Source organism: Melozone crissalis, unplaced genomic scaffold (assembly GCF_028551555.1).
Source record: "Melozone crissalis strain CALT ecotype California unplaced genomic scaffold, PUWL_Pcris_2 ptg000004l_1, whole genome shotgun sequence".
In the NCBI taxonomy this organism is placed as follows: Eukaryota; Metazoa; Chordata; class Aves; order Passeriformes; family Passerellidae; genus Melozone; species Melozone crissalis.
In genome coordinates this window covers 14,932,846-14,960,727 of record NW_026535782.1, presented here as the reverse complement: position 1 = coordinate 14,960,727, position 27,882 = coordinate 14,932,846, and the positions used below count along the sequence as shown (strand labels likewise).

Here is a 27,882-nt window from a genome sequence, read left to right as displayed (position 1 = left end):
TTTAAGTCTTTGTGGAAAGGCATCTACTGGGATTTTCAAAATTTTTAGCAGTTAGTAAAGGTACTCTGTAGTTATGACAATCTTCAGTCACTGGTTAAAGCATGTGACATTATTCTCAAAGAAATTTTACATGCAGAAATTTGTGAATGAGAAAAACCATGCAATTTAAAGTATGCTTCTATTCTTAAGAAACAATAATATTAATTATAGTAACAGCATGAATAGCACAATTAAGAACTTAAAAGCAACTAAGACCGATGGCTGTACTTTATCCACGTATCAAACTCTTCTCTGATGCCCTGACAACATGACCAGTATCTCAGCTTTTTGTATCATTCCTGATCTCCTACTGATGTCTGTGTGCTGCATTTTTCCCAGGAGTGCCCAGACTCCTTTTCCTACAGTTTTTTTATGGACCCTTCCAGATCTGTGTGTAAATGAACATCTCATAGTCTTTTAATGTGTTATTTGTGACAGTCCTTGGGATCATTAGGGAACTGTTATCCTATATTTGCAGAAAGAACTTACTAGGTTCTTTAAAAAATTACTGTGGTGATAGGAAATACAGTTTCTTTGCTTTAAAAATTAGCTGCAGCACAAGTACATGTCACTCCATGAATTCATCCCATTAATCCTATATTCTCTGTTTAATGGCTTTGTTTGTCTTTTGATTTGGCAATGTCTTTACGTATGTCCTGGACAGTGCTTGATGGCTAATTATAGTCATTGTTTCCCATCCAACAGCAGTAGAGAACTGAAATTTCTTGGTAGAATGCCTCTCTTTATGACAGGTCTCTAGTCTTATTTTGTACACGCACAAGTTTCAGTTCAATCTAGTCAATTTGGGTGTTGAACTGAACTGGCCTGAACCTCTGGATCTTTAGAGCTTCATCTGTCACTACGTAATGCAGCTGGACAGAGGGAGACAGTTGAATGGAGGACAATATGCCAACTGTTCCTTCATTTATTCCTGCTGTATTAAGGAAGTTGATAGAATGGAGCTAATCCATCTGCCCACAATTTATTCCCTAGCAATGTGATATAGTTTCCCTATTTCATGAGCTCACTCTTTGACTAATTTTATTAGAAGTCCTTCCATAGCATCATTTTAATCACTTTTCATTCATTTTTTGTTATGTGTAAAATAGTAAAAAGAGATGGACTAGAGAAACATGAAAGAATTTAATGAGAAACTCAGGTCAGCTTGAATAGAAGCAGATCCAATAAAGTTCAGTCAGTGAGCCTACGAAGACCAGCAGAAAAGCACTCTAAATTAGGTCTTTCACATGAAGCTTTATTCTGCCATGTCTAAGCGCAGTCAGAAGGAGTGAGACAGCCCTGGCACAGCATGAGAGGAGGCAGGGCTGCAGTGCCTGCAGGAGGTGCCTGGGTGACCTGCCAGGGTGATGGGCAAGGCCGGCTGAGAGACTGCAGGGTCAGAGCTGATGGGTGGAGGGGTCTCACCCTTCTTTACCAAGAACACTCAGTGGGGCTTATCTCATCCACTAGTTCTCACCCATGCATGGATGTTAAAAAGATGCAGGATTTTAGCTACATATTGCTTGTATGCAACACTAAAATGAATTCCTGGGATCTTAGTTATATTTCTCTTATTATTTATTTTAAAACATTCTGATACATTGGTCCTTTATTAGACTGGTAGGGGCAGTCTTCAGTGGTTTGGGATGGGTAGAATTTCAGAAATGAGTACTGAAGCAGAAATTGCTTGGTTTTCAGCATTGACCCCACCACTCCCGTTGATTGTTAGGAGTTTTCATGTAAATGCAAGAAGGATTTTTACTGAGTAGCTGACTGTAGAGCCTGTATACAGGCATTCTGAGTGGGAGTTTCCAAAGCACTCAATTCATTAACAAAGGTCTACTTCCACCAGAAATTATGGTTTTAGCCACAGCTGTGAATGAACAGAGTTGGATTATTCCATAAAAATACTGAAAAGCCTTCCTTTGTATTTAAAAATGCCTTCTCGAGCTGATAGGTAGCAGCAGGTGTAGATGTTAAAAGTAGCTTTATTTTAGTTACGATGCCTTGTCACTGCTGGAGCACCAACTGTTAAAATGAACACAGATGGACATTTTTTCCCTGATGGTGTGACTTCTCCCAGGAAAGTCAAGGGCTTCTTGCCTTCTTTTCTTTTACTGCAGTTTCACAGTAATCATTTTTCATTAAGGTGGAGGTGGTGAAAAAGGTACCTCAGCAATTAAAAATCCATTAATGGTTAAATTAGATTTCTGAATCTGAACCATTACTGCATCTACAATGGTCTTCACTGTACAACATTCATCCCATGACATCAGCTGCATGAGTGTGGGTCAGCTTTGTAATGCTTTGTTCATCTCTGTCTCTACCTGTGTAATTTTGAAAGTGTACAGTTATGATTTTTTTTACTATTTTTATATGTCTGAGTAAAGCTATGTATGTATATGTATATGCATAAGTACATAATTGAGAGGAAATATAGTGATTGGTTATTCAAAGGTGAACTAAACAAACAAAATTCTTATTAAATTAGGCACCCAGATTATAAATAAATTAAATACCATGAACTAATAGCCCCAAATAATTTGAAGGTAATAACTGAGAAAACTCAGTAGTGTAACAGCCTTGTAAATCTGTTTCATCTCTTAAACACTAAAACATTATGAAGAATCAGTTCACTATAGTGTGATCTGAAAGAGACAAGGAAATTGTCATTTCACATAGTAGATGGACTCCAGAAATGTTCACTCTCTAAGTATCAACTGATGTTGTTTAAAAGCTATGTAGATGTACAGAAGAAAGCTTTATTCCTCTTTTATTTGCTAGTGTACAGAAAATCTTCCATAAAGATAAAAGAAAGTTTACTAGCAAAAAGCCACACAGATCTTATAGTCAATCCTAAATGTGCACTAAAGTACATAATGCAAGGGAACTTTTCTTTTGATTCTAATCCAGAAATTACAAGGGTGTTTTAATGTCTCCCTTCTAAGAATGAAGGTTTGCAGGAAGAGCAGACACAGAGCCACAACTATCATTTAAGTTTACATGTCTGGCTCTCATCTTTGCCATGAGTATCTTTTGTAAACATATTAAGATCACAAGATGTTTCATCTTTGGGCAAGGAAAGAAGGATGTCATGTCACCACAGCACCTGAAGAAAACAATAAAACATCTACATGCATTTAGAAAAACTCTCAGTGTGCCATATATTTATGGAGCTGCAGTAAATCTCCAGCTGCCACACATTCATTTTGCATATTATATTAAATATGTCAATGATGGTCTCCTACAAAGGTAAAAATGAAACAAATAAGTCTTGTTCAGGGATTCACAGTCTCTCGTGACATGACAGTTTAGATGTGAATTAAAAATTAAATACAAGCAGTGTCCTTAACACAACAAAGTCAAAGGGAATCAGTTACATAGTTCCCTGCATGTTGGTTGTAATTAGCAAAAACCCAGCCACACATAATTGTTGTTAAGGGTATTGCCCAATAAATGCATTTAAAATAAAATTTTGTTTGCTTAAACACGTACCCTGGGCAGAATGAACAAGAAAAGAAAATCCCTGTTATTTTATGGCACTATGTTGAGGGCAATGGCAGCACATTTAGGAATTTGGGTCTCTCTTGTGAAGTCCTGTGCAAATTGTTTTACTGTAAGGCAGGAACTTTTTGATGTAAATGTTAGTTGAAGTTATACTGTTAAATAGGTTTACAGCATGTCCAGACCCAGAGACTCCAAAACACAGTTTAATACTAGAACTTACTGTGCCATTCATTTTGTCGTTACAGCTTTCCCTAGTTAGAGATCAAGCAGAGAACAGGACAACCCACAAGTAACCACTGTTTTATGGCTTATTTATGCACAAATACTGCCATAAACCTCTGAAGTCACTGGGAAGATTTTTTTCTTTTAATTTTTTTTTCACCACCATGGGCTTCAATGAGATCAGAATAATTGTGAGACAACTATTTCATCTTGTCTTTTGATTGCATAATCAAGAACCACCAGTATTTAAAAAATTCCAAGATGTGTTCATATTACTGTGTGCAGTGGCACATATTCTCCTAACTGTCAGTACCTTGACTCTATTAGGACTCAATTTTCTTTTGTTCATTGGTGTAATTTAGGCGCAGCATCTTAGATATAGCATAATTTCATGGCAACAGTGAATATGTAACAGTTGTGAAATTAATCTTAGTACCATTTCAGAAAATAGATTTTTTTTTTCCTTTAAGCACCTGTATCTCCTGAAGCTATTTTGGGGTATTTCATCTCAGAAATGAATCCCATATGACTACAAATAGGCATACAAAATTCCTAAGGGCAAATAGGTAGAGATTATATAATATGTAGAGACAATGTGATGTTATATGAAAGGTATCTGTTTGCCTTAATAAATTTTCTTATGTCTTTAGCAAATGTAGTATCTTGTATGTTTACTGTGGATTGGGATAATTTATTGCAAAACCTTTGTCTGAATGGAAAAAGGATTCTAAATTTCATATTAAACTATATATTGAAGAGCTAAAGATGAACTAATTGTGCAAGTATCCCAAATAACTTTTTTACTCTTGAATAGGATTTCAAGGTGATGTGGATGGGCACAGTGCTGTCATTTTCACAGATTCTATTTATTTCAGGACTGTGGTTCCAAAATTCGCCCAGAGGAGTCCTGTGGCTTGCAGCCTCTCTCTCATGAATACCTCTCAGCAATCTCACAGACAGTGTTTAAGACCTGTGAAGCTGGAGACACAAAAGGTTTGTACTTTATCCTTTTTTTTCTGAACATTAACTCATACACCTCATCAAAGAAAAACTAGAAACAATATTAACTCTTTGCTATGGACATGCACTAACCTATGCACAATAAATTGAACTAATAATTCCAAATTCGTAGCAGCCAAATGAGGTACCAATCCTGGCAATGAAGAATGGCAAATGGCAAATTCCCTGCTAAAGCACTAATATTTCTTAAATAAGTTAAATTTTCAGAGAAGCCAAGCCATGTCATTTCCCCTCAGAAGATAACTCAAAAATTCTGCAGAAGTAGTGTCATACACTGTCCTCGAGCTATGTACAGGGCTGAGGTGGAGCAGCAGAGATAAAGATATAACCTTGCTTCTTCTGACATTAATGCTAAAATTTAGAAGGCTGCTTTATAGTTCAGTACAGCCAGGGTTTCATGACTCATTTCTAACCCTTTGATGTAGAGCAGAGACAGTAATTTAGGGTCCCGCCAAACACAGAAGTGACTTCCTCCTCTCCTAGTCACCATGGCACTGTCCTTTAAAGGAAGCTCAGCACCTTACCAAATATACACTTAATTTATACAATTTCTCTCTCTCTGTCCCTCTTATAATCAATAAATGCAAATTGGAATATACAAGAGAGGAAGTGTCTTTCCTTCATTTTACATCAAGGAATGAAATTATGATTTATCTACCAAAAAATCTTTTTCCTTTCAGAAGTTCTCCTTTGATTCACATCTGGTTTGAACCAGGCTATCATATCAAAATTAGCTCTATGTTCAATATTTTTGCATTACCAATAATGCAGAAGTCAGGAGACATTAACTGTGTTTGACTTCTCAGAGGAAAAGAGAGGAAGAGAACTAAAAGAGACCATGAGAACCCAACTTGGGCTAAATTCCTGCAGGTGAATCAGGTTACTGCAGTCTTTAGAAATGTGCTTTATAGCAATAACAAAATCTGGTGTGTAAGATATCACAGATTCACTTCTAATTTTTCTGTTGCTATGATATATATGTTTTAATTATACCCCACTTTCAGTTCTTCCTACAACTGTATCTAGTTTAAAATAATTCTGTGTGATCTTTCTCTGCATTCAACAGCTGTCAGGATTTAGATCCAGCAGAGACATAAATTGGTGTCCAGCTAAATGAATGTGTTCCTTGGTTACAAGGAATAAATCTCAGTTTGGATGTAAGTCCATAGGCCTAAAGCTATTTATTCTGTAGAAAGTCATGTCCTTTAAAACATAGTTTTTACTTTTGTAGTTTTTTATAAATACAGCTAGAACAAAAAGAAAAGTACTTCCATAGCCTATTCTCAGAGAATAAGCTTTTTGAAGATCTTAGGGTACCAAATAAACACAAATACAAAAGTAAAGCAGTCATAAATCAAAAAATAAGCCTAACTGTAGGTTAAATATTTAGATTTTGAATTACCAAGCTAGAATAGTATTTTCTCTTTACAGTGATGATTGTTTGGCAGTATAGAAAAACCTTGATTTTAAATTTGAAAGCAAAATGTGTTTAATTATGGCTATGACAATGTAAAAGGATAAATAAAAATGAAAGAGGCTGAAAGAAAAAGCAAAACTATCAAATTAAGTATACAGCTGTTATTGGTTAAAACTTCTGATTTTGGGCTAATATTTTTAAAATGGAAAGTAAGCAATCCTAACTAATTATTTTGAAAGTATATTTCATTTCATGCCATTTTATGAGAACAGCTTTAGGGAGTATTGGCAATGTTTAATCTCATATCTTAAGCAGAAGATTTATGTTTGCAACTGATAACTACTCTAATGAGCCAAAAATCCAGCTTTCACCCTTCCTGTGGAAACCTCCTACTTACAGGTTTTCATAAAAGTTTGATTATGCCAATTTTTAATTTGTGAAGAAACTAACAGTACATCTCTCTTGCTCTCATTCACTTAATTGTTGGTAAACCTGCCCTTGCCTGATAGAGCCAGTGTTAATGCTCTTGCCTGAAGCACCACAAAATGCTGCCTGATTGAAATGGTGCTGAAAGCTGCATTATGTGCTGCTGACTTACAGAAGTGGGTAAGAGCAACTTAAAACTGCTATATAAAATAAGCCTAATTTCCAAACTAATATTGTTTGCAATTTTTTAATGTTGTCTTCTTTTTTATGCGATTCATTTTATCTTTTAACACAGTCCTATTGTTGAAGGTTAACAATGCATTGACCAACTGTTGGGAAATTGCAACAGGAAAAGTTCATAATAGTTGGATTTAAAATGCATAAATTTTCATGCATCATTAAAACACCCATGTAAATACAAAACCAGGAATTATTCTGTTAACATTAAATGCTAGTGCTTCCTAAAAATACTAATTTATCTCCATATATCCATGTTCTCAAATCTTTTTAAATTTGCCACTAACCTTTAGCCTATGCCAAAAACTGGTCTATGTTTTTCATTAATATACCTAGGGAGCTATTGAACATAAACCAAACTATTTAAAAGAAGCTTTTCAAAAGTTACTTATCACCTTGAGTTGCCAAGGTTTAAACTTTTATTATTCAGATATTTTGGCTCCTCAATATTAATTTTATATAGTTCTACTTTTCTAGTTTATTACCTTAAACCAAATCAGTTCGTAAAAGTATGGGATGTTTAAAAGAAAATTCCATAAGATGAAGAGTCTCATATGTTTTAGACATTGCCAGAACTTTTATATATTTAGGTTGAAAGAAAAATTACAACATCAGGAAAAAATACTGAGTTTTCATATAATTTTAAAATATAGGTCACTACCTGAAACATCACTCAGGTTATTTATTAAGACCTCTGCAGCAGTGGCAGGGTCTGGGTCCAGACTCCAAACCAACCAACCATTCTGCTCTGTTAGTCAAAAGATACAAAGCAGTAAAAAGTGCTGGCATGGCACCTATTGCTGGGTTATTGGAGACCTGGTACTCTCATTTCCTCATGACACTGCTGTGAAGCTGGGAATGACCATTCAGTCAGGGATTGCAAAGTGGGAGCCAACAGCAAGATCCACAAGTGGCAATAGAAATCTTGGAGGGTCAAAGTATTCCTGGCCCCAGTGGTGGCCAGGAGGCCACAGCCTGGAGCAAGGGACCTCAAAGCCATGGGAGGGTCAGCATGAGTAAGGGACTCACAACAGCCAGCACCGGGAGGCTACAGCAAGAGAAATTGCCTAGAAAGAAACAGCCTCTGGTGTCCCAGCAGACAAGGGTATTCATTTGGAAGAGAACTCCCTGCTTCAGAACCTGATTATCCACTTTGTAACTTCAGATAAATATTCAATTTAACCCTTTGATAAAAATTCTACATAGGATCTCTCTTAGGGACCAAAGTTCAGATCTCTCTTGTCATACAAAAATTACCAGGTTACAAGCATGCTATTTTCCTGTCCTAATGAATTTTGAACTTTAAAGTGGTCCTTAATTGAGTGGGGAATGTTTCCTCTAGCGGCTGCGTGATTAGGATGCAGAAAATTCAAGTTTGAAACTCCTCTGAGCAAGAAGCATAGGATATCTCAATCTTCCTGCTTGCACCTTCCCACCATGTTCCCAAGTGTCCCTCCTGCCTCTGTCCATGCTGTGAACTGGGCTGCTTGCCCAGCACAGCCTCCACAAGGCACCCATGCCCATGGGAGCAGGCAAAGCTGGGTTATGCTCACTGAACCACAGCATGCTCCAAGCCAGTGTCCAGGGCTTTGGTTGGGTTCAGTCTACTCTAGTTTTCTCCAAATCAATAAGTGCATCTGAGTGGTGTATGGTGGTGTATGGTGTTGTACAGGCGTGGTGTATGTTCTGCACAGGGCAGAATAGGAGCAGCTCTGCAAGGTACACAGAAATTGGTATCATGTGGTTGTGGCACTGTGGGATGTATTTGTCCCTTAGATGTACCCATGGGGGCTCCCATACAAAAAAAATCTCAATTTTATTTAGAAGGATTTCTTTATCTAGTGAGATTACTCACCCTGCTACTTTCCAAAACGTAGTCACTTGGACTTCTGCCTAAGTGGAAGCACAGGCTGCCTCCTGGAAATTCTGTTGCTCCTGAAGTAGCAGCTGACTCTCCCAAGGCCGTGAGGCTCCTCCAGGGTTTCTTTGCCGAGCCTTCCCCTCAGTCCCTGGCCAGGTGAAATGTCAAAAGGCTGCCTTGGGGTTTTTTGCTGTGGTTTCCTGTGCAGCAGCCACCCATCAGACACAGCTGCCTGATAGTGGTGGTGGGGACCAACTCCAAGGCCAGGTCTGATCTCCAAGTATTTGATTTTGGGTCTGTTTTCTGGGCTGTGGTGAGAAACCCATCAATGGTAGAAAGGCCCAATAGCACTGACACAAGGACCTTAGGCCTCTGCACTCTTCTTTGTGTAATGCCTTTAATTTGAATGAAAGAAGGTTTTGCTGGCAGTTTCAGAGGCACTGGGAGATGCTGTCAGCACTGTGTACTTATAAGATTTAGAAAAATCGTTTCTTTTGTTCATTTGAATACAAAGGCATCTCAAAAGTTTTATGTCTTCCTTCAGAAATTAAATCCTGCAAACTTCTAGTAGGATTTTGAAAAGGAATAGTTTTAGAAAATCAAAATAACAAAACCATTTAACTTTAGATAAGGGATTACTAAAACCCACTGATCAATTTGTGCTCCTAATCTTCAAAATCATTTTTGTAAATAAGATCAGGCTCTAATAAATCACATGTTATTAATTTCACTTTACTCTCATCTTCTGAAATGTATTTGTGTAGTCTGGGACAGTCCTCTGAATTCTCACAAATTTTTAAAAAATAGTATTTTGGAAGGAAAGTCTTAATCTTGCTTCATTTTGATATCAATTGCTCTCAACCATACATCCAACCTTCAGGTGTTTCTTTGTAGATGAGAATTAATCTTCAGACATGTCTGAATATGAATATTTTCTGTTTGCATTCAACCTCCTCACCCATTTTCTCTTTCTCATATCCCTTCTGTTGCGAAAGGACAAGTTGCTACAAGAAAGGCAACATGGAGTGAGAAATGAACACACAAATGCCTGTCAAATTTGAGCATTTGCAGCTCTTTCAGGGAAAGGAAAAGACTCCCACCCTAACTAAATGAAAAGGGCATAACACAGTGACAGGAAATAATCTCTTCAAAGGATTGGAGGGCATTTAATTTAGGGGAAACTCCCTTATGAAGGTTTTTTTTACTCATACATGAGTAAAATATCCAAAAATGTCTTGCTTCCTGTGTAATAAAACCACTCAGAAGAATCCAGAGGAGGTGCTGACATTCGCTGCTGTTTTCCAGGGCAGTGGATTGTCCCCTGCCTGAGCTGCTCTGACAACAGGACCTGTGACTGGAGAGCAATAACGTGGCAGCCCCACGGCTGCCGACACTCTGTGCTGGCCAAGCCCGAGCTCCAGCGCTGCGTGGAGGGCAGAAGGGTAGGTACCAGCCTTTGCATTCTCGTTCATTCTTATTTGCCTGGGTATTTGGTGTCCTGAAGCTTTCAAGATTGATATGTGTCAAAAATCCCTTTTTAACTAGAGAGATATCTGGGTGTGAAAAGTTCACAGGGGTGAAAACCAACCTTAGTCCATAATTTAGCCTCATATGCAGACAGTTTGCTGCTGTTTCACAGAGGATCTTAGGTCACACCACTGGAGTTCCAAGACCTATGGTGTGTGTGACGACCAGTCAGACCTGCAGTGAGTACACAAGGACAGAAAATGGAGGATATATTTGCATTGTTGTCACAGTTTTGTCTCACATGCAAATTGTTTTTCTTCTGCTGCATACCTAATGCATGGCATTGCTTGTGCACACTAATCTTACCAAGTCTTCTTGCACATTCTTTTCTTTTAGTGAAGCTTCTAAAGTGATTGCTTGGAAATACAAGGTCTCCTTAATAAGCATGCTATGACTGTTTTACTGTTGAGAGAGAGCTCTGATCTGAGGCTCAGGTACCTTACTGAGGATACAAGTATCCAGAAAGTAAGTAATTAATTGTTATAAAGCTCTTTAAAGTGTATTGCCTAGATAAGAAAATAGTTACTAAAAGTGGCATTTTGATAAAATCCAAGAGCATTTCCATATAGACAAATACAAACCAGTAGTCTTTCTATTAACATTTTCTCCTTAATTTCTGAAAAATTTCTTGCCCTGCACAAGGTATTTTATTGTCATTTTGCTTTATTTCTACCTGTGGTTTTCTCTGTTACTATAGAGCTGCGAGTTACTCCTAGAATATTTTTCTAAAAAAATATTGCTTTTTATGACAGAGGAGAAGCTCAATCTGTTCCTCATGTACAAAACAAGCTTTTTTGGATTAACCACAGAAAAAAAAATATTCAAGAATTTAATTGCTTTGCTTTGGTCCTTAATTTCCATGGACATCAGGCTGCTTTGACAAGCAACCACCCTTTGGTCAGGCAATGGAATGACAGCAGAGGAACAATATGCCACTGTGGAAGTGGATTGCCAGGGTATTGCTGAGAGGATTTGCTGACATTTCCACATCCCAAATCTGACCACTCATATTCATGAGTGTCAAAAGCAGGACAGCATTTGTAAAGGGTTTATTAAAACCAAGTGAATGAAAGGAGTGCCTGTGAAGCCTAATTTCTTAATTCAAATTTCATTATGTTCTAACTCTCCGAGGTCACTGATCTATTCTAGTGTCAGATGACAGCCAGATCCTAAGTGAGCTACATTAACACCTTGAGAAAAATCTCTGTAACTAATAGCACTTGTTTCCCATTCTGCATCTTTTACAGAAGTCTGCTGACACTGTCTGATAACCTTTGCTGCTCTGCAGAAATCTGCTGAATTACCTCTGTTACCTTTGCACAGGTGTATATTCAATTGGTTTATTCTTTTAAAGTCATCACTCTAAAGCATGTTCCCCTTTTGATATATTTCTCCTATCTCTTTCTCTCAGATGTTATTTTTGTCATAACTTTGTAGTGATTTTAGTTTTGTCTGAAATATTGCAATAGCATTTTTTCTTCTTTTGCCAAATGAATAGATGTTGAGCCTAGATCAACTTCTTTATGTCAATACAACTCAAAAACTAAGAGAGGCTTTCTTCCTACTGAAGTCAGATGAAATAAAAATGGTTCCCTTCTGGGCAGAATCTTCCTGATTCTGCCTTTGATAAGTCAGACTTAAGAATTACTTTACACTGCCCAAGCAATGTAGTAGAAAAAGATTTTTTTTCATTTGCTCACTGAAAAAGACTTTGTGTTCTATAGCTTTAAGCAACCTGGACCTTTTATAAAGGAGCTATTGAGCAGTAGGAAGATAGAATTCTTGTGAACAAATACATGTTAATTTTAAAAGAAATTTTCATAACCATATATAAATATTTATATATTCTCAATTGTGATTTTAGTTTTGATTTATTATATACCTTGTCTCTAAGTACTACTGAGATCACTGATGTCTCAAACTGAAGATATCATAGTTTCCGTAATAAAATAAGCAGAAGGTTTCAATGCTGGAAACAAAAGCAGATGTTAAAAAAAAGCATGAGTGCCAAATGAAAGGGCAAAAATCATTAGCCCAAGTGAGGACATTGGGGTGATCTGGAATGATGTTTGATTTACATTGTTTGTTGAAATTAGCTAAGAACAACAGAACTCATTCATGTGTCCACTCAAAATGGGCTCAACCAACCCCTGTGCGTCTTTATTGTCTTTATTCAGGAATTTTGAATATTCAGCTTGTATAGCTTTGGTCTCTGGAGTTAGAAATCCCTTACACAGGACATCTTTGCCTTTTGCATAGACAAATAGAGGAATCGAGTGCACCCTCAGCAAGTTTGCTGACAGCACCAAGCTGTGTGGTACAGTTGACTTGCTGAAGAGAAGGGATGCCACCCAGAGGGACCTTGACAGGCTTGAGAGGGGGCCTCTGTGAACCTCATGAAGTTCAACAAGGCCAAGTGCAAGGTCCTGCACCTGTGTCAGGACAACCCAATCACAAATACAGGCTGGGCAGAGAATGGACTGAGAGCAGCCCTGGTGAGAAGACTTAGGGATGTTTGTGGACAAAAAGCACAACACAGTAGTGTGCACTCACAGCCCAGAAAGCCAGTTGTGCCCTGGGCTGCATCAGAAGCAGTGTGGGCAGCAGGCTGAAGGGATTTTCAGCCTCTGCTCTGCTGAAACCCTGCCTGGAGTCCTGTGCCCAGCTCTTGGGTCCTCAGCAAAAGGAAAATGCTGACTGTAGGAATGAGTGCAGAGGAGGGCCCGTGAGTGGATCACTGGGCTGGGGCACCTCTCCTATGAAGACATACTCTGAGAGTTGGAGCTGTATAGTCTGGAGTAGGGAAGGCTCTGGAGAGACTTTAGAGCAGCCTTCAAGTATCTGAAAAGAATCTAGTAGAGAGACAGAGAGGGACCTTTTTACAAGGGCAAGTAGTGATAGGGCAAGGGGGAATGGCCTTGAGCTGAAAGAGAGTAGGTTTAGATATCAGGAAGAAATCCTTTACTCTAAGGATTGGGAGGCTCTGGCAGAGGTTGCCCAGAGAAGCTGTGAACTTTCCATCCTCAGATCCAGGCTGGATGGGTTCCGAGCAACCTGGACTACTGGAAGGTTCCCTGCACATATCAGGGGATTGGAACTAGATGATCTTTAAGGTCCCTTCCAACCCAAACAATTTCATGATTCTATGATCATGCTAGGACACAAACAGTGTAAGTCTGTGATAACATATTTTAATTTAAATTGGAGGTGTTAATCTCTATGCCATTGTCAGATTTCAACTTTGTTATCTGAAAGCTGTTTCCATGTGCTTCTCTATTAGTTTTAGAAAGGAGAAAAAAAAGATGAAAAAATGCCTACTTATATTTCTACTTTTAATGAATGTGAAGGGAAACATGCAACAATTAGCCAGTGCTATGCTGTGTTCCTGACTTGTGTTCACTTCAGCAAGTGATGAATTAAGATGTAAAGTGGATGCTCTTTTTGACTGAAATGCAGAATATGGAAGATCAAGTGTGTCTTTGAGTGCAACCTTTCTATTTTTCTCTTGTTTCATAGAACAATGGTAAAAGGCAGCAGATATCTCTTGATCACTAATTTCTTGTATTCATTTGTCAATATTTCTGAAATATATTTGTGGTCACCCAAACAGAGCACTTCTTTCATACCTGCATCATAATTAAGCCTTCAAAAATGCATTCTAATTTAATTTCTAACTCCAGGCCACTTTTATTTATTATATTAAAATTTATTTGTTTTCCAAAGCTCATCTGAGCTTTATAATCTTTCTCTGTAATGAAATCCGTTTCCCTGGCTATGAGTTCCAGTTGATTTCACATCATCATTAACTGCTATTTTAGATTGTGCGCATATAAAACTGTTTGAACTAAGTTGTTTCTGTGTGTTTTGGTTTAACCTGGCAGGCAGCTGAACACTACACAGCCATTCACTCACTTGCCCACAGGGATAAGAGAGACAATCAGAAAACAGATAAAACTTGTGGGTTCAGAAAAAGACAATTTTAGTAGAATGGAAGAGGAAGGGAAAATAGTAGTAGTAGTAATAATAATAATAATTATGCAAAGTAATACAAGTGCAATTTCTCAACACCCACTGACTGATACCCATCTCATCCCATCCCAGAGCACAGCTGCTGCCCCCCAATCAATTGCCCCCAGTTTTAATGTTTAGCATGATGCCATATGGTTTGAAATATCCCTTTGGCCAGTTGGGGTTAGCTGTACTGGTTGTGTCCACTCCCAGCTTCCCATGCCATTCTGCTCTCTGGCAGGGAAGAATGAGAAGCTGAAAAGTCCCTGACTCAGTGTGAGTGCTGCTCAGCAACAGCAAAACCCTCAGTGTGTTACTAACATTATTCTTATCCTGAATCCAAACCACAGCACTGTACCAGCTACCAGGAAGAAAATTAATTCTATCCCACCCAAAACCAGGACATTTGGTTTCATAAAAACGTAAGACTACCTGTAGTGAAACAATAACAATTAAGCTGATGGAGACATGAGAAAATATGTGCATGAACAGAAACAGTTTAATGAGGCCTTTTTTTGCTTTATGATGTGTTAGCAAGAATAGTCAGTCATATGTTTGTATTTCATACATAGTAAACAGGAAAATGTTGAAGTGCTGAGCTTAAGGTTGTTTTGGCTGAGCAGATTTTCTTTCAGTCCACTTTTAATATCAGCAGTCTTTTTTCTCTTCGACTTTAAAGGTAATGAGATGCTGACTGTCTCATTCTTAGGGAACTCCATATACATGTCCTAATTGAATAAAATAAATTGTTCTTCATAATAAAATATTAAACATCATAATAAAATATTATATCTGTATTATGTTGGCTCAACAAAATTCTCTGTAGATGTGATTAATGACTTTTTACTGTAAGATATATACAAATCTATAAAGATAATGCTTTGATTTTTGTACAAGATTGATTTTGTACTTTTAAAAATGGGTTCTAACAGGTTATTACTTATCCAATTAGCAGTATATAGAAAGCTGGTCTCAATAGCTGAAGGGATATATATTTTGCTTATCATTGAGAAAAACTAACCAGAGTTTAGTCTTATAATAAAATACCATTGAGTCATGTGTAATTAAGAACAGGAAATATGAAAAGGCAATATTTGCTGAAGTACTTAAAATTCAGCTGTTAAAACAGGAATTTTAACTTATGATTTCTTAATAATATTTTAGAGTTAAGTAGTGTTTTGAACTTACAGGTGTTTAAATTTCCCAAGTGTGGTTAATTTTTAATGATAGGTCTGGTTAAGAAGTGAATTCCACTGTGCTTACACAATCTTTCAAAGCCTTTAAGCTGTAATGGAATTTTTCACACGAAATATTTGCAACAAGACAGTGAAAACATCTGTCTGTGTGGAAGTGTTGTTCTTTGTATGATAAAATTATAACCTTATGTTTGATCATTTAGTCATCCTGCAGACAACTGCCCCATCAACTTGAACAGTTCATGACTATGTCTTGTGCCAGACTTGTAAAAAAAGAGAGAGATGGCTCACTCTACACATCTCAGCCATCACATTCCTCATTATTATCATAGAGATAAATACAGAACCATCTCTGGAGCCTTTTGTTCAAAACATATTGAATAATACATGGGACATGTAACTACAATGAGTTCATCTAAATGTATAGAAATAAATGTGGTTTTAGTTACCATACGTTCAATTACATTGAGAGATTATTTTAATTCATCAGAACTCTTGGGTTAGTTGAAGGACATAGGTTTTCTTCCTCAGGCTAAACACTTATTTTAGCCTTTGAGTCTTCCAAGTATTTGCTAAAAATGAAGCTGACTTGCAAAAGGTGGACTTTGAAAGATGCTTTCTGATGGCCTGCGTACCATAACAAAATGTATTTGGCCAGCTCTGCCCAAGGGCAGTTTGAAAAGAGGGTAGGATTACCTACAGATTTCCTCTTTGTTCACTTCAATTTTTTTTCTTTTGAGGAGAAGAAAAAGAAGAATTTGGGTTTTTTTCCAGGATTTTCACATCTCACATAATGGTTGAACCAATGGTTAGAAGCAGATGGTTGGATACAGACCAAATCTTAATGAATGGATGCAGTGTGAATGCAGATGCGCTGATGATGTGCTAAGCATCCACCAGCCTGGGGTGCATCAAATTACAAGAAATCCACACCTATCTTTCTATCTGAGATCTTCTTTAGACTTATGAGAGAGCATTCCCTTCAAAATCCCAGCACACAGTCTCCAGAGGATGACTACAGACTTTAGAGCTCTATCTCAGAGCTAGAGGGCAAGAACCACAGGTTTCACATACTGCAGTCCTAGTTTTCATACCTTTCCGAAAAACTGTGATTTCACTGTGGAAGACAGAATTAAACAAAGTGTTCTGATGCCAGTGATACAGTCCTGATATGGCTCATACCTACTTGAACAATCAAAGACGTCATGACTGTAAGCTAATCTGGTTACTGTAATTGACTGACATCTTTAAGGATGACCTCCACTTTTGATCTCAAAAGTTTTTCTGTACACCTACAAGTCCACTTTGGCTCCTTTCTTTCTTTCTTTCTTTCTTTCTTTCTTTCTTTCTTTCTTTCTTTCTTTCTTTCTTTCTCTTTCTTTCTTTCTTTCTTTCTTTCTTTCTTTCTTTCTTTCTTTCTTTCTTTCTCTTTCTTTCTTTCTTTCTTTCTTTCTTTCTTTCTTTCTTTCTTTCTTTCTTTCTTCCTTCCTTCCTTCCTTCCTTCCTTCCTTCCTTCCTTCCTTCCTTCCGACACTTCCTTCCGACACTTCCTTCCGACACTTCCTTCCGACACTTCCTTCCTTCCTTCCGCCACTTCCTTCCTTCCGCCACTTCCTTCCTTCCTTCCGCCACTTCCTTCCGCCACTTCCTTCCGCCACTTCCTTCCTTCTGCCACTTCCTTCCTTCCGCCACTTCCTTCCTTCCTTCCTTCCTTCCTTCCTTCCTTCCTTCCTTCCTTCCTTCCTTCCTTCCTTCCTTCCTTCCTTCTTTCCGCCACTTCCTTCCTTCCTTCCTTCCTTCCTTCCTTCCTTCCTTCCTTCCTTCCTTCCTTCCTTCCTTCCTTCCTTCCTTCTTTCTTTCCTTCTTTCCCACTTGCAGCAAGCCTTGACTATTCTCTTAGCAGACCTGTGTCTAAAAGTCTAGGTTAATTTCCCTAGTGGTACAACCTGTATTTTACCCAGTGTGGTATTGCTGTCTTTCTCCTTCCTGATTTGGAAATAGGCTGAGTGCAGTCTCATCAGTCTTGTGATGGTATTTGAAGAAGTATGTCAGGGCCATAACAGCTGTCTGTTTCATCTAGTTCCAAAGGAATCTGCTCTGACTTCTGTCACCTATTTCACATTCGCAGAACATCAGGACAACAACAACAGTAATATGCTATGGCCCACCTGATATTTTCATATGTTGCCCAGCATCATGGCATTTCCAGACTAGAGTTGCCCCTTTAAGATATGATCTTAAGTTTCTTCTGGTAGGGGTTTACTAAATGACTGCACATAGTGCTCTTCCATCTCCAGACCTGGCTAGAAAGGTACCCAGGGCAAACTTGAAAATTCATTCATGGGTCCATTGTTTGTACCTATGTAGGTATAGGAAAATTGCAAAGCCCTAAAATGCTAAATCATGTAATAGTGTGGATTGAGATGTGTGTATGTGTTTTGTTCTAATTTTGACATAACAAAAAAAATAAAAAGGGAAAGAGATCTTAATCTCTGATGCTCTGCAGTGTTGGAGACTTAGGAAATGTTTGGCACAACTCTTCACACATCACCTGCTAGTGAATGCACAATGTTGGCAAAAAAGACACCTGTGCATCCTGTTCATTGACACTGGCCATGGTTCTTTTCTTCCTTTTTTTTTCCCATGGAAGTTGTCCTGCTATTTTCAATCTGTAGTAGGTGAGATTAGATCAAATATAGTTAGGAGAAAACAATGATGAGAATTCTACTCACACTAGAATGAGATAAAAATGTCCTGTCTACCAATTCTGTATAATTAATAGCTGAATATGCTTCTTTGCAATTCCCATGTGCTGTGATAACAAAATGGTGTCATATGGTATTAGAAGTAGAAGAGAAACAGTCTTGTATGTTCTACCAACTGCTGTATGTGTGTAACTTGGTAGAGCCTGTTTGTTATTCTGCTAATGATGTGTTGGGTTTTTACAGAAATGTTCTCACCCACATTACAAGCTCATGATGTCCTTGCCTGCAAGTATCTGAGAACTGCTGTTTAAATAGATATGCATCAAGATACTCCAGTGATGGGTGTATGAAATGGAGATTAAATTGTCATGGATATAGACAGGCTGGAGAATCAAGAGATTTTGCAACCTAAAAGAATTGTTGCTTAAAACCTCAAGTTAACCTACTTTAGAATTAGGACATATTTTAAGCACGGACTGTCTTTCTAATTGTAAATAATTTTATGCATGTATGTGTCTGTCAGAGAGGGAAAGAGGATATCCTACCAGTCCTTCCATGGATCCAAGGATCCTTGACTTCTATGAGTCATGTTATGCTTGATTTAAAGAGGCTTCTTCTGACACGATGTGAAAAGCTGTAAATCCCCTTGCGTGTGAGAGCAATGCTTGTGCAATACAAACATGAACAGCAGCTGTTTAAGAATTTCCTCTATGAAGAGGCTTTGACTGGTCCAGGACAGGAGTTAGAAGAGCCTCTGTGAGCTCAGTGCTAGTTTTAATTTGTTTGCTACCACACATAATCTATCAAGGGCTTCTCTGCAGCCCACAATGGGCACTGCATGGGAAGTTGTAGGCATTGTCCTGCCTGTTCTTGGCCCTAACATCAGATGAGGGTAGGCTCATCTGAAATTCCTTCTCTTATGTGGGAAGTATCACTGGTACTCTGTTGTTTCTTATTTTTAATCACAATAGGTTAATAGTTAATAGAGAAATGGAATCAGTTTTCAAAACTGTGACATTCCTGAAGGAAATAAATAGATAGATGTGTTAGATGAGTGTAGTCTCAAATGTCTGTACCACATAAAATCTCTAAAAAAACCTTTAGAAATATATCCTTAGATGTGTCATCTTGTGCAGTCTCGATTTTATTTGCATAATTAAATATTCAAGGAGGAAGTGGTAAAACATCAAACTCCAAATCAAATTAAGAAATGAAACAACAAAATGCCAACTTGCAGGATGCCAACTATCTGAGTGCCAGAGGAGGTAGGAGAAGCTGAGTACTTCTGTGCAGAGAACAGTGCTGTTACTGTGTGATGGCTCTGTGGGCTTTCTTAATCCCAGTTTTACCTGTTTACTCCTCATTGTGGATTTCTGTCTGAGCTAATTGGGGTAATTGATTCTGCACACAGTTTCATTGGCAAACCACAGTGAATCTGGATTCTCCTATTCTTTGGACTTGTCTTCTACTACCTACTTCATCAGAAGGAAATGCTGGTCCTATCCACTCAAAATGGGGCAATAGCATTAAAAAAAAATTCCCACAACACTTTAGGTTCTTTGGTCTCCCGATATAGAGATGTTTGTTTTTTCAGAGAATCTACAGAATGAGTAGGAGGAAACCCAAATTTGACTTTATTCATTTGCAAGTTCGGGCTAGCTGAGCAGAGACTGCTATACTTAACATACATTTGTCAGGGTATCTAACTCCCTTCAGGCCATGAAGCTTTCTGGCGATCACATCACACATGACAGGACTCTATTCAGATTATCCTCCACCCAAATAACCTCCTTTTCTTTCCCCTTTGAACCTGCAGAAAGACCATCTCTCTACACATAAGGCAGCAGCCACATCCTTGATGGGGTGTGTGGGTGTGGGGGTGTGTGTGTGCTAGTTTGGTGCAAATTCTAATTAATCCCATTTATAGAAGACCAATACTCGCTGTGCAGGAGCAAACCACATGAAAAACTGTAGGAAAAAAAAATCAGGAAGCTGCAAGCAATCATGAGAGCAATTGTGTACTAGCAATTAGAAGTAAATATAAAGCAAAGCAAAAGAAATGATCACCAAGGAAGAAAGATGCAGGGCTAATTTTGCAGCTATAGCCATCTATAACCTGTACTTTTTGTATTTAATATACATAATTCAGCTTTTTATTAATCAAATCTCAGAGATTTTGCTAAAGGACAAATTTAATTAAGATGCCAGGGTACTGGCTGTTCACAAATATATTTCTGGAACATTACAAGAAGCCTTTAAAAACCTCCCAACAAGCTGTATTCTTTTCCTTGCTTTTGGTTTGTGTACTGTACAGCTTGTAATTCATACCTTTTCCATCTGAAGATTCTTTTTATAGGTGACTCAACTAACAGAGGGATGATGTATTATCTGATTGAAAGAGTGAATAAGACTCTTCAGGAATGGCAGAAGACTCATGATGTTAAATGTTATCACAATATCAATGAGGGGAAAACATTTATCAGTTACTCCTACTACCCCCAGTTCTGGATGAATGCAAACCAGAGACCGACTTTTGAAAAAGCACTGGAACAGCTGCTGCAGAGGTACTGAACAAACTCTGTATCTCCCTTGTTTGCATTATTGTTCTATTCACAAATGTGTTTAACACATTTTACAATTAAAGTCAGTAGACAATAAAACATAAGGTGCACAGATCATATTGTGTGGTTAAAAAATAGCTGAAAATTACATCAGGCCTCTGATCAAGGTGCCAGATACAGTTCAGTGAAATGCAAAGCAATGTAGTTAAAATGTTTGACATCTGTTTAAAGCAACATGTGATGTTTTTCTTTTCTGGGTTTCAGATCACGTCCCCTGGAGAACACAGACCAGACTGTATTAATTGTAGGTGGTGTTCAGTGGCTTAATTCCAATCACCTGCACATTATCCAAAAGGTGTTGAGGAGGTAATGCTATGTACTTGGTGTTATTCCAATTTTTCATATCGTAAATTATGAGAAACAAAAAAAATTAAATACAAACTTTTCATTTGTTTTTTTGATAGGCATGTATTTAAGTGACTTTGAAAAAAAATAAAACATGCATTGTTTTTTGATGTGTGTCTTAAGTAAAAAGTGTGTCTTTGTTGTTTTTTTTTTTTTTTTAATTTGCAAAACAGGGAAAATCTATCAAATATCCTAGTAATTGTCAAATCCATAGGGATGGGCTTTCACCTTCCAGTGGATGGAATCCATTCTCTGTCACAGGTAAGCTACAGTACATTTTGAGTGCATTTTCATGGAAGACTCATCATTTCATTGTTAATTTTGCTGTCTGGTCAAAATATGCTATGTCTGCTGAGCACATTCTAAGTGGATCAAAGGAAGATTAATGTTTGTATTTGCTCATACTGCTTGATAGGGATTCAAACCAATTTCCTTATTTCATGGATTCTGCTGCAATCAGAGAGCCATTTGAGAACCCATGCTTGGTCAGCTGTCCCAAGAACCAGAAGAAGCTCCAATATGAGTCCTGCTGCCAAAATTGAGAGATCATTCTGGGGATAAGCAGATTGCTCCTCATACTACTTTGCACATAGGCCCTCCCCAGGCTTCCTCCATGGTTACTGCTGGATCCAATTCACTTGTCTGGCTTGCACAACTCAATAAATCTATCTTAACCCACCTGTGAAGCCAGAACATTACAGAGCAGCTGGAATGTACCAGTGAATCCAGCCTGTTATTTGCATGTTAATGAGATATTACAGTCAGTTTAAATCACACCCAAGACTCTCAGAGTAGCAGATGTGCTCATTTCAATGCACTGTGCCACTCACTCAATTCACTATTTTTATTTACCACTTGGACAGTGATTCTCTATTGAACACACACAAAATGCATGGATGAGAAGCACTGGAAGGCAGAACAGAGTAAATGATGCCTCCCAGTGCTGTGTGTCATGCTACAGCTATTTCCAGGTGTTGAAAAGAGAAAATTACTGCCTCTCACAGATTCCATTCAGCACTCCTTGAGCACTGGGGACTAGTGCCCACATCTCCTTGCAACCATAACACACTACTGTATTCAGACTTCCTGCTATCCTCACCCTTCTCTTTGCTACAGAGCCTACCCTGTCTGATTTTGCCCATTCTTCCTGTCTAAGTTAGTACTGCCTATCTCTCTTGTCTCTACTGAAGGTCTTATTGATTCAAACAATTTTCCTAACTTATCTGGAGGACCTAAATAGAATAAAGTAAGGAAATTATTGTCATCAATATAAAGGAACATTTTCATAGCTCCCATCAGAGTTTCCAGCAAAGTTCAATCGTAGGATGAAGAGCTTCAATCCAGGGTATATGAGGCAAGGATAGAGTATGAAAGGCTTCCTAAGAATTTTTCTTTTTTTTCTTCATTAAATTTAAAAAAATCCAGAAATCAGCTACGGTGCATAACCGACATTCTTTTCCCTTTCAACATTGGAATGATGTGCCAAATTACCCATGTGGTTTGTATGCTCCAGGCTTCAGGATTACCCCAAAAGGAACCCCTATAGTCCCTTTTAAGCAACTGCCTCAATGAATTTGATTTGAAGCTGAATTTTTCTTTAAAGGAGCATTTTCACCATTTGTTACAGACAAACTTTATAATTGGAATTTTTTTCTGAATTATACCTCATATTAGCGAAGTACATGTTAAAAACCATTACCCAAGAATTATATTTTAAATAATCATGAAATCTTTCCATAAAGGAAGCTGCACATCTACTGAAAAGTAATTATAGTTTCTGAAAAAAACCCTACATCAGTCTTGGAGTAGTAGCTTTTTTCAAAAGTGAATTTATAGTAATTCATGTCTGTAGCATAATGTAATTGCTCATTCAAAATGCAGTTTTGCTATTTTTTTCCATGATGCAATAACCTTTAAACAGTCTTTCTGACAAGACATTGCAACATTTTATCTGGAATGCAGGCAGAAGTGCAAAACTTGTGGAATGAAAACTTGATTATTCTGGATACAGCAAAAAATTTGGGCTATGAAGTGGTTGACACCTTTGTCATCACCATGGGACGCTACAAAGAATTCCTGCAAGGGAAGTGTGGCTGCCATTTCCATGAGGTAATAGTTTATGCTTATATCATTCCCAGGTATTTAAGATATTTTAACTGTTAGATCTTAGAAACAAGAAGGTACATGGTGAGGTCAGCGTCTGTCACTCAAAGTTAGGCCTGAATACAAATTGTGGGGAAAGCAGTTTGCATGGTGGCACTTGTCCATCATTGCTCACCTTGGGTGAGGGGTGGGGTGCAAGGCCACCCAACGACGTGCTGAACTGCTGGAATGGTGAAATAAAAATGAACAAACATACCCTTCTGCAAAGGTAACTCATATAAAAGGATGTTGTACAGTTTCCTGGTTCGTGTATTATTTGTTACCTGTTATATATCTCTGCTGCTTCTGCATGGACTCAGTTTCTCTTTTTACTCAGTCTCATGGGTTTTTGACTGATGCATTCCTAACTGAACAACTCAGCACACTCACTTCAAACCATAACTACAATTAAAATGGAGCTTAAAATTGAAGAACCAATCTTACCACTATATATCTCTTTTCCTATGTCTGAGAAAAAATAATCTGCAGTAGTTACAGTGATCCACTGTACAAACAGAAGTGTAGACTGATTGTTCCCCCTCACACCGGTAGTCCTGCTTTCTTGACTGAAATCTATAGAATTTTTTGGGAGTGTTATCAGGCCCACATGAGCTCATGTGCCACACATCAACCACCCAACTGGTTTCCACCTCAGGCTCCACAGCAACTCACATGTTTTCAGGCCAGTGCCATGGCCTCCATCCTGCTCTGGGGCCAGCATCAGCAGGTGTGGTTAGTTAACCAGTCCTAATCCACTCTGCTCCACACTTGAAGGCACAAACATAGCTCAGTCCAAAGGAAGCTGGAAAAGAGGGAGTAAGTCCCAGAGTAGATATTTATGTGATTGATAAATAGTCCCACAGAGCAAATGCTTCTTTCCCTCCTTTTTACCCAGACAGTTGTATTGACCCTTTTTTATCTAGAGCCCAGATGCTGATGTTTTTGTGGGTCATTGCTGATGTTTGCCATTTCCACAGGTCTTGTGAGCGAAACAGAGAGCTTCAAAATTAAGTATTTCAAATGCTTTGTATGGAACTCTGTGGAGAAAACAGCAGGGTGTGATCAGTCATCAGCATTTTTCATGAACTGCTCCATCATTTTGTATGAGCTCATGTGCAGATTTGGTCTTGCTTCTCTGCTGAAGGAATCTCAACAGAGTATGTGTTTCTGGGGAGGATCAGGAGAGAATTTGGCTCACAGAGCTGTTATTAATGAGGCTTGAGAAGTGATTGTGCCTGAAAGAGCCATAGATATGCCCAATAGAATCCATCATGCACCAAAAACCAGACTTGATCTTTGAGGAAAGCAAAGATAAAGTCCTTGAGTTCTTTTTATACTTCATTAGTTTTAATAGTTTTGTCATCAGCTTATTTCTGCATCCTGGCAAGTGGAGTTTCATTAGGTGCTGAAGCAGTTTGCACCAGGAAAATGACATTTTGCCCCCAAGAACAGAGCCAAGAACACTGTGTGAAACCTCAGCACTTTCCATGTTTTCTGACACCAGATGAGATAGATTAAATCTCGTGCTTTGTACTTTCGCTTTCTTTCTCTTAAAAACTGACATTCCTAAAGTATCAGAAGATGACACCCCTGTGTAAATGACATCTGAGCTAAACATGGCTGTGCAGGAATGCAGGACTGTCCATTCTGTGCAGTCAGAAAACAAGAACTGAAATGCTTTCAGCAGTTCTCATTTAGCTCCCACTAACTGGCTAAGAGAAAGCTGTTTCCTTGGAATGGCCTGAAGAACTGAGTTCCCACCAACCCATTTCAGAGGGTCTCGGGTGACCCTGATAGCACAGAAATCTCCATCTCTGTAGACTCTACAATCTTTGCTCAGGTTTCTAAGGGATCTGGATTTTCAAAGGGATTATACTGAGCTGGGACAAAATATCTTGCATAACCCTGGCACTTACTGCCCAACATAATTCTAGTTCTATGCACACATGAGAACTTGATTTTTATCTACCTCATTCTTTGAAAATGCTTACAGACATTGGTCAGCACTATACAAATATTACAGAAGCTATTTTGAACTTCAGATTGATTTCCTATTTTAATGGCAGTGAAATAATAATCACTACACAGAAATTAGCAACCCTGGGATTTTTGTATCTTAATAGGTGGCTGGCTGCTGGTGGCTGGGTGAACATTAGATTGCATTCCTGGGAGATTATGCCTAACAGGAATGCAGTTTGGGTGATTGGTTCAAGGTGGCATCATTTTGAAATAATTGCAAGATCTAAGGCACTAATTTAGAAAAATGAACCTACAGTAATTGCATGAAAATAAATAGTAGCCCTTGGCTTAGCTGTATGAAATTGATCAGAGGATATATTAATTTTCTACATGAATAATTCCTGGTCTGTTTTCAGTTCTGCCAGCTCCCTCAAAATCTCTCTGCTCAGTCTTTCAAGCCTTTGCACTTGTTATTTCTTCACTCACACCGAATTTTGTATGATTTATTTCACTGCATATGAGTGTTGATTCTGATTGTTCAGTGGCAGTAAATATATATTATATTTATATTTTATAATGCATGTAAATATACATTATATTTTTAAAAGCTAACATGCTTCAGCATAAATATGTGTATTAATAAATGAATTCTGCATTTTCAAGTGTCTGCTGTGATTGACACAGCAGGAAAACTGATAGGCATCAGAGCTATTAAGTCAGCATACATATACTATTTTAAAAATAAGTTGACCACCTTTTATGCATTCTCTGGGTTTTCCACTGCCTGGGCTGAGGTTCTCTGTCCTACATATGTGCAAGGTTCTGTCTCTCTCAAAGCTGCTTCATTATTCAGTGACTGAGTATTCACTGAGACAAGACCTTCAGCATTTCACTGGAGATCACTCCCCTGTCGTTAAACTCCTGACAGCCGTACCTTTCACTTTCTCTCTTGTTAGTCCCACGAACACAGTTTTATTCTGTACAAGTTGAACACAATAATCCCAGAGCTTTATACATATTTCAGGGCCCAAGGTGAAGCATTCTTCAACACTAAGTTACTGAATCGTGTTGTGGTTCTGTCCCTGTGGAGTCCTGGGGAGAGGGATGTGAATTGCTCCATAACTCCCTTCTTGTAGAAATGGCACACGAGGGTTTTTCTCTCAATGTGAGGCTGGGCCAGGCTTGCATCAGGATGTCAGAATGAGGGATTCTCACAGGCCTCATAGCTGAGACACATTATATGTGCCTCAAATGCTTGGTATCAGACCAAGATTTAAACCTTACTACAACTTGGAGCAGTCATGAGTTTTGTTTTGGGTAAATTGTCTCTGATGAAAGCAAAGAGTCTAATAAACAAAGGCATTACAAAGTCAAATGACTGAGTATAATGGCCTATGAATGTAGATTTAAAAAAATAAGATCTTGCTCTTTAGTTAGTTTACAACATAACAAATTTGCCATTAAAATAATGTTTATGAGCAACTTGCACCTCAAAGTAAGAGTATCAGGACCTGCTTCATGGACAACTGCCTCAGCATTTCTGCACACAGCTGTGTGTCTGTCTTTCTAGGTGCAGGCAGAAAGCACTCACATATGTCATTTCTTTTGCAGGTGGTGAAATCCAATCCCTCTGAAGAAAGGCCACACATAACAATGACGTTATCGGGGCACTATACGCTGGGGAAATATTTCAGCAGTCAAAGCACAGCATCACAACTGCAGGACTATGCAACAAATTCTCAGTCCCCCTATCATGTCCAAGGTCCAATAAATCAAGTTTATTCTGAAATCCTTCTCAGCAGGCTCTGTGCACGTAAGAGGGAGTTTGTCAGCACATAGCCTCTCTTGGATGTAGCACCGAGACTAGAGAAGTGCCACTGCCTGAGGGACAATTGAAGGAGCACGGTGGATTAAGATATGCTTCCTCAACTGACTGCATACACACAAAGAGAGTTTGGGACATGTGGTATTTTCCCAAAAACCTTGTGAAATTAAGATACGCCCTGGTGACTCTTTTCTGTGAAAGTGGAAGACGGAGGGTTGCAAAGGAGGGAAGAGGGGAAGGTACTTGAACTGTTGCCAAAGACTAGAACAGCTGTACTTCAAGCAAGTGTGTATTATTGATAGCAAAAAGAGACCTATATATTCACTTGAACATTTGGAAAGGGCTGCTTTAGGTCTTCAGCACTATCTACTTTTCTATTTATAGAAACACTGTAATATTTGAATGTATTTAGAAACTGACTACATTCCGTTTGAAAGAGTTTTATTTTATGTGGAGAGTTTTCACTTCCATATTATACCTTTTCTGTTTAGAAACTTGGTTTATAGAATCTGAAAATGTCTATTAGCATTTTACTGGTGATGCTGAGTTTTGAACTCTAGTGTTTTTAGTAAAAACACATCTTTGTATTTTAGATGGAACAGATATCTATTTTTTTGCATGTTCTGAAGCTAATAGGGAGATAGATTAGCTATACTTGAGACTGATTGAAACTGTCTCAATGTAACATGTAAATATAGTGAATTTGTTAACATTAATTTATTTATGGTCGCAGTTTAGGAGAGTGTCCATATGCAGGAAGAATGCTTAGATAAGTGCTTCAGTGTCTACCTTGGCCTGAAAGCCAATCAAGTATTCTTCCTGCAC

At 38.2% G+C, this 27,882-nt stretch overlaps 1 protein-coding gene across 1 annotated transcript in view; it reads left to right on the top strand.

Annotated features, from left to right (window-relative positions):
- Positions 1-27,277, top strand: part of CPED1 (cadherin like and PC-esterase domain containing 1) — a 140,545-nt gene extending 113,268 nt beyond the window's left edge. The window contains exons 16-22 of the mRNA XM_054277823.1: positions 4,644-4,761; positions 10,035-10,171; positions 20,509-20,729; positions 20,991-21,092; positions 21,305-21,392; positions 23,094-23,240; positions 26,844-27,277. Of these exons, the coding sequence (XP_054133798.1) occupies positions 4,644-4,761; positions 10,035-10,171; positions 20,509-20,729; positions 20,991-21,092; positions 21,305-21,392; positions 23,094-23,240; positions 26,844-27,071 (1,041 nt within the window). The 3' untranslated portion in view covers positions 27,072-27,277. The remainder of the gene's footprint in view (positions 1-4,643; positions 4,762-10,034; positions 10,172-20,508; positions 20,730-20,990; positions 21,093-21,304; positions 21,393-23,093; positions 23,241-26,843) is intronic.
- The last annotated feature ends 605 nt before the right edge of the window (positions 27,278-27,882 follow it).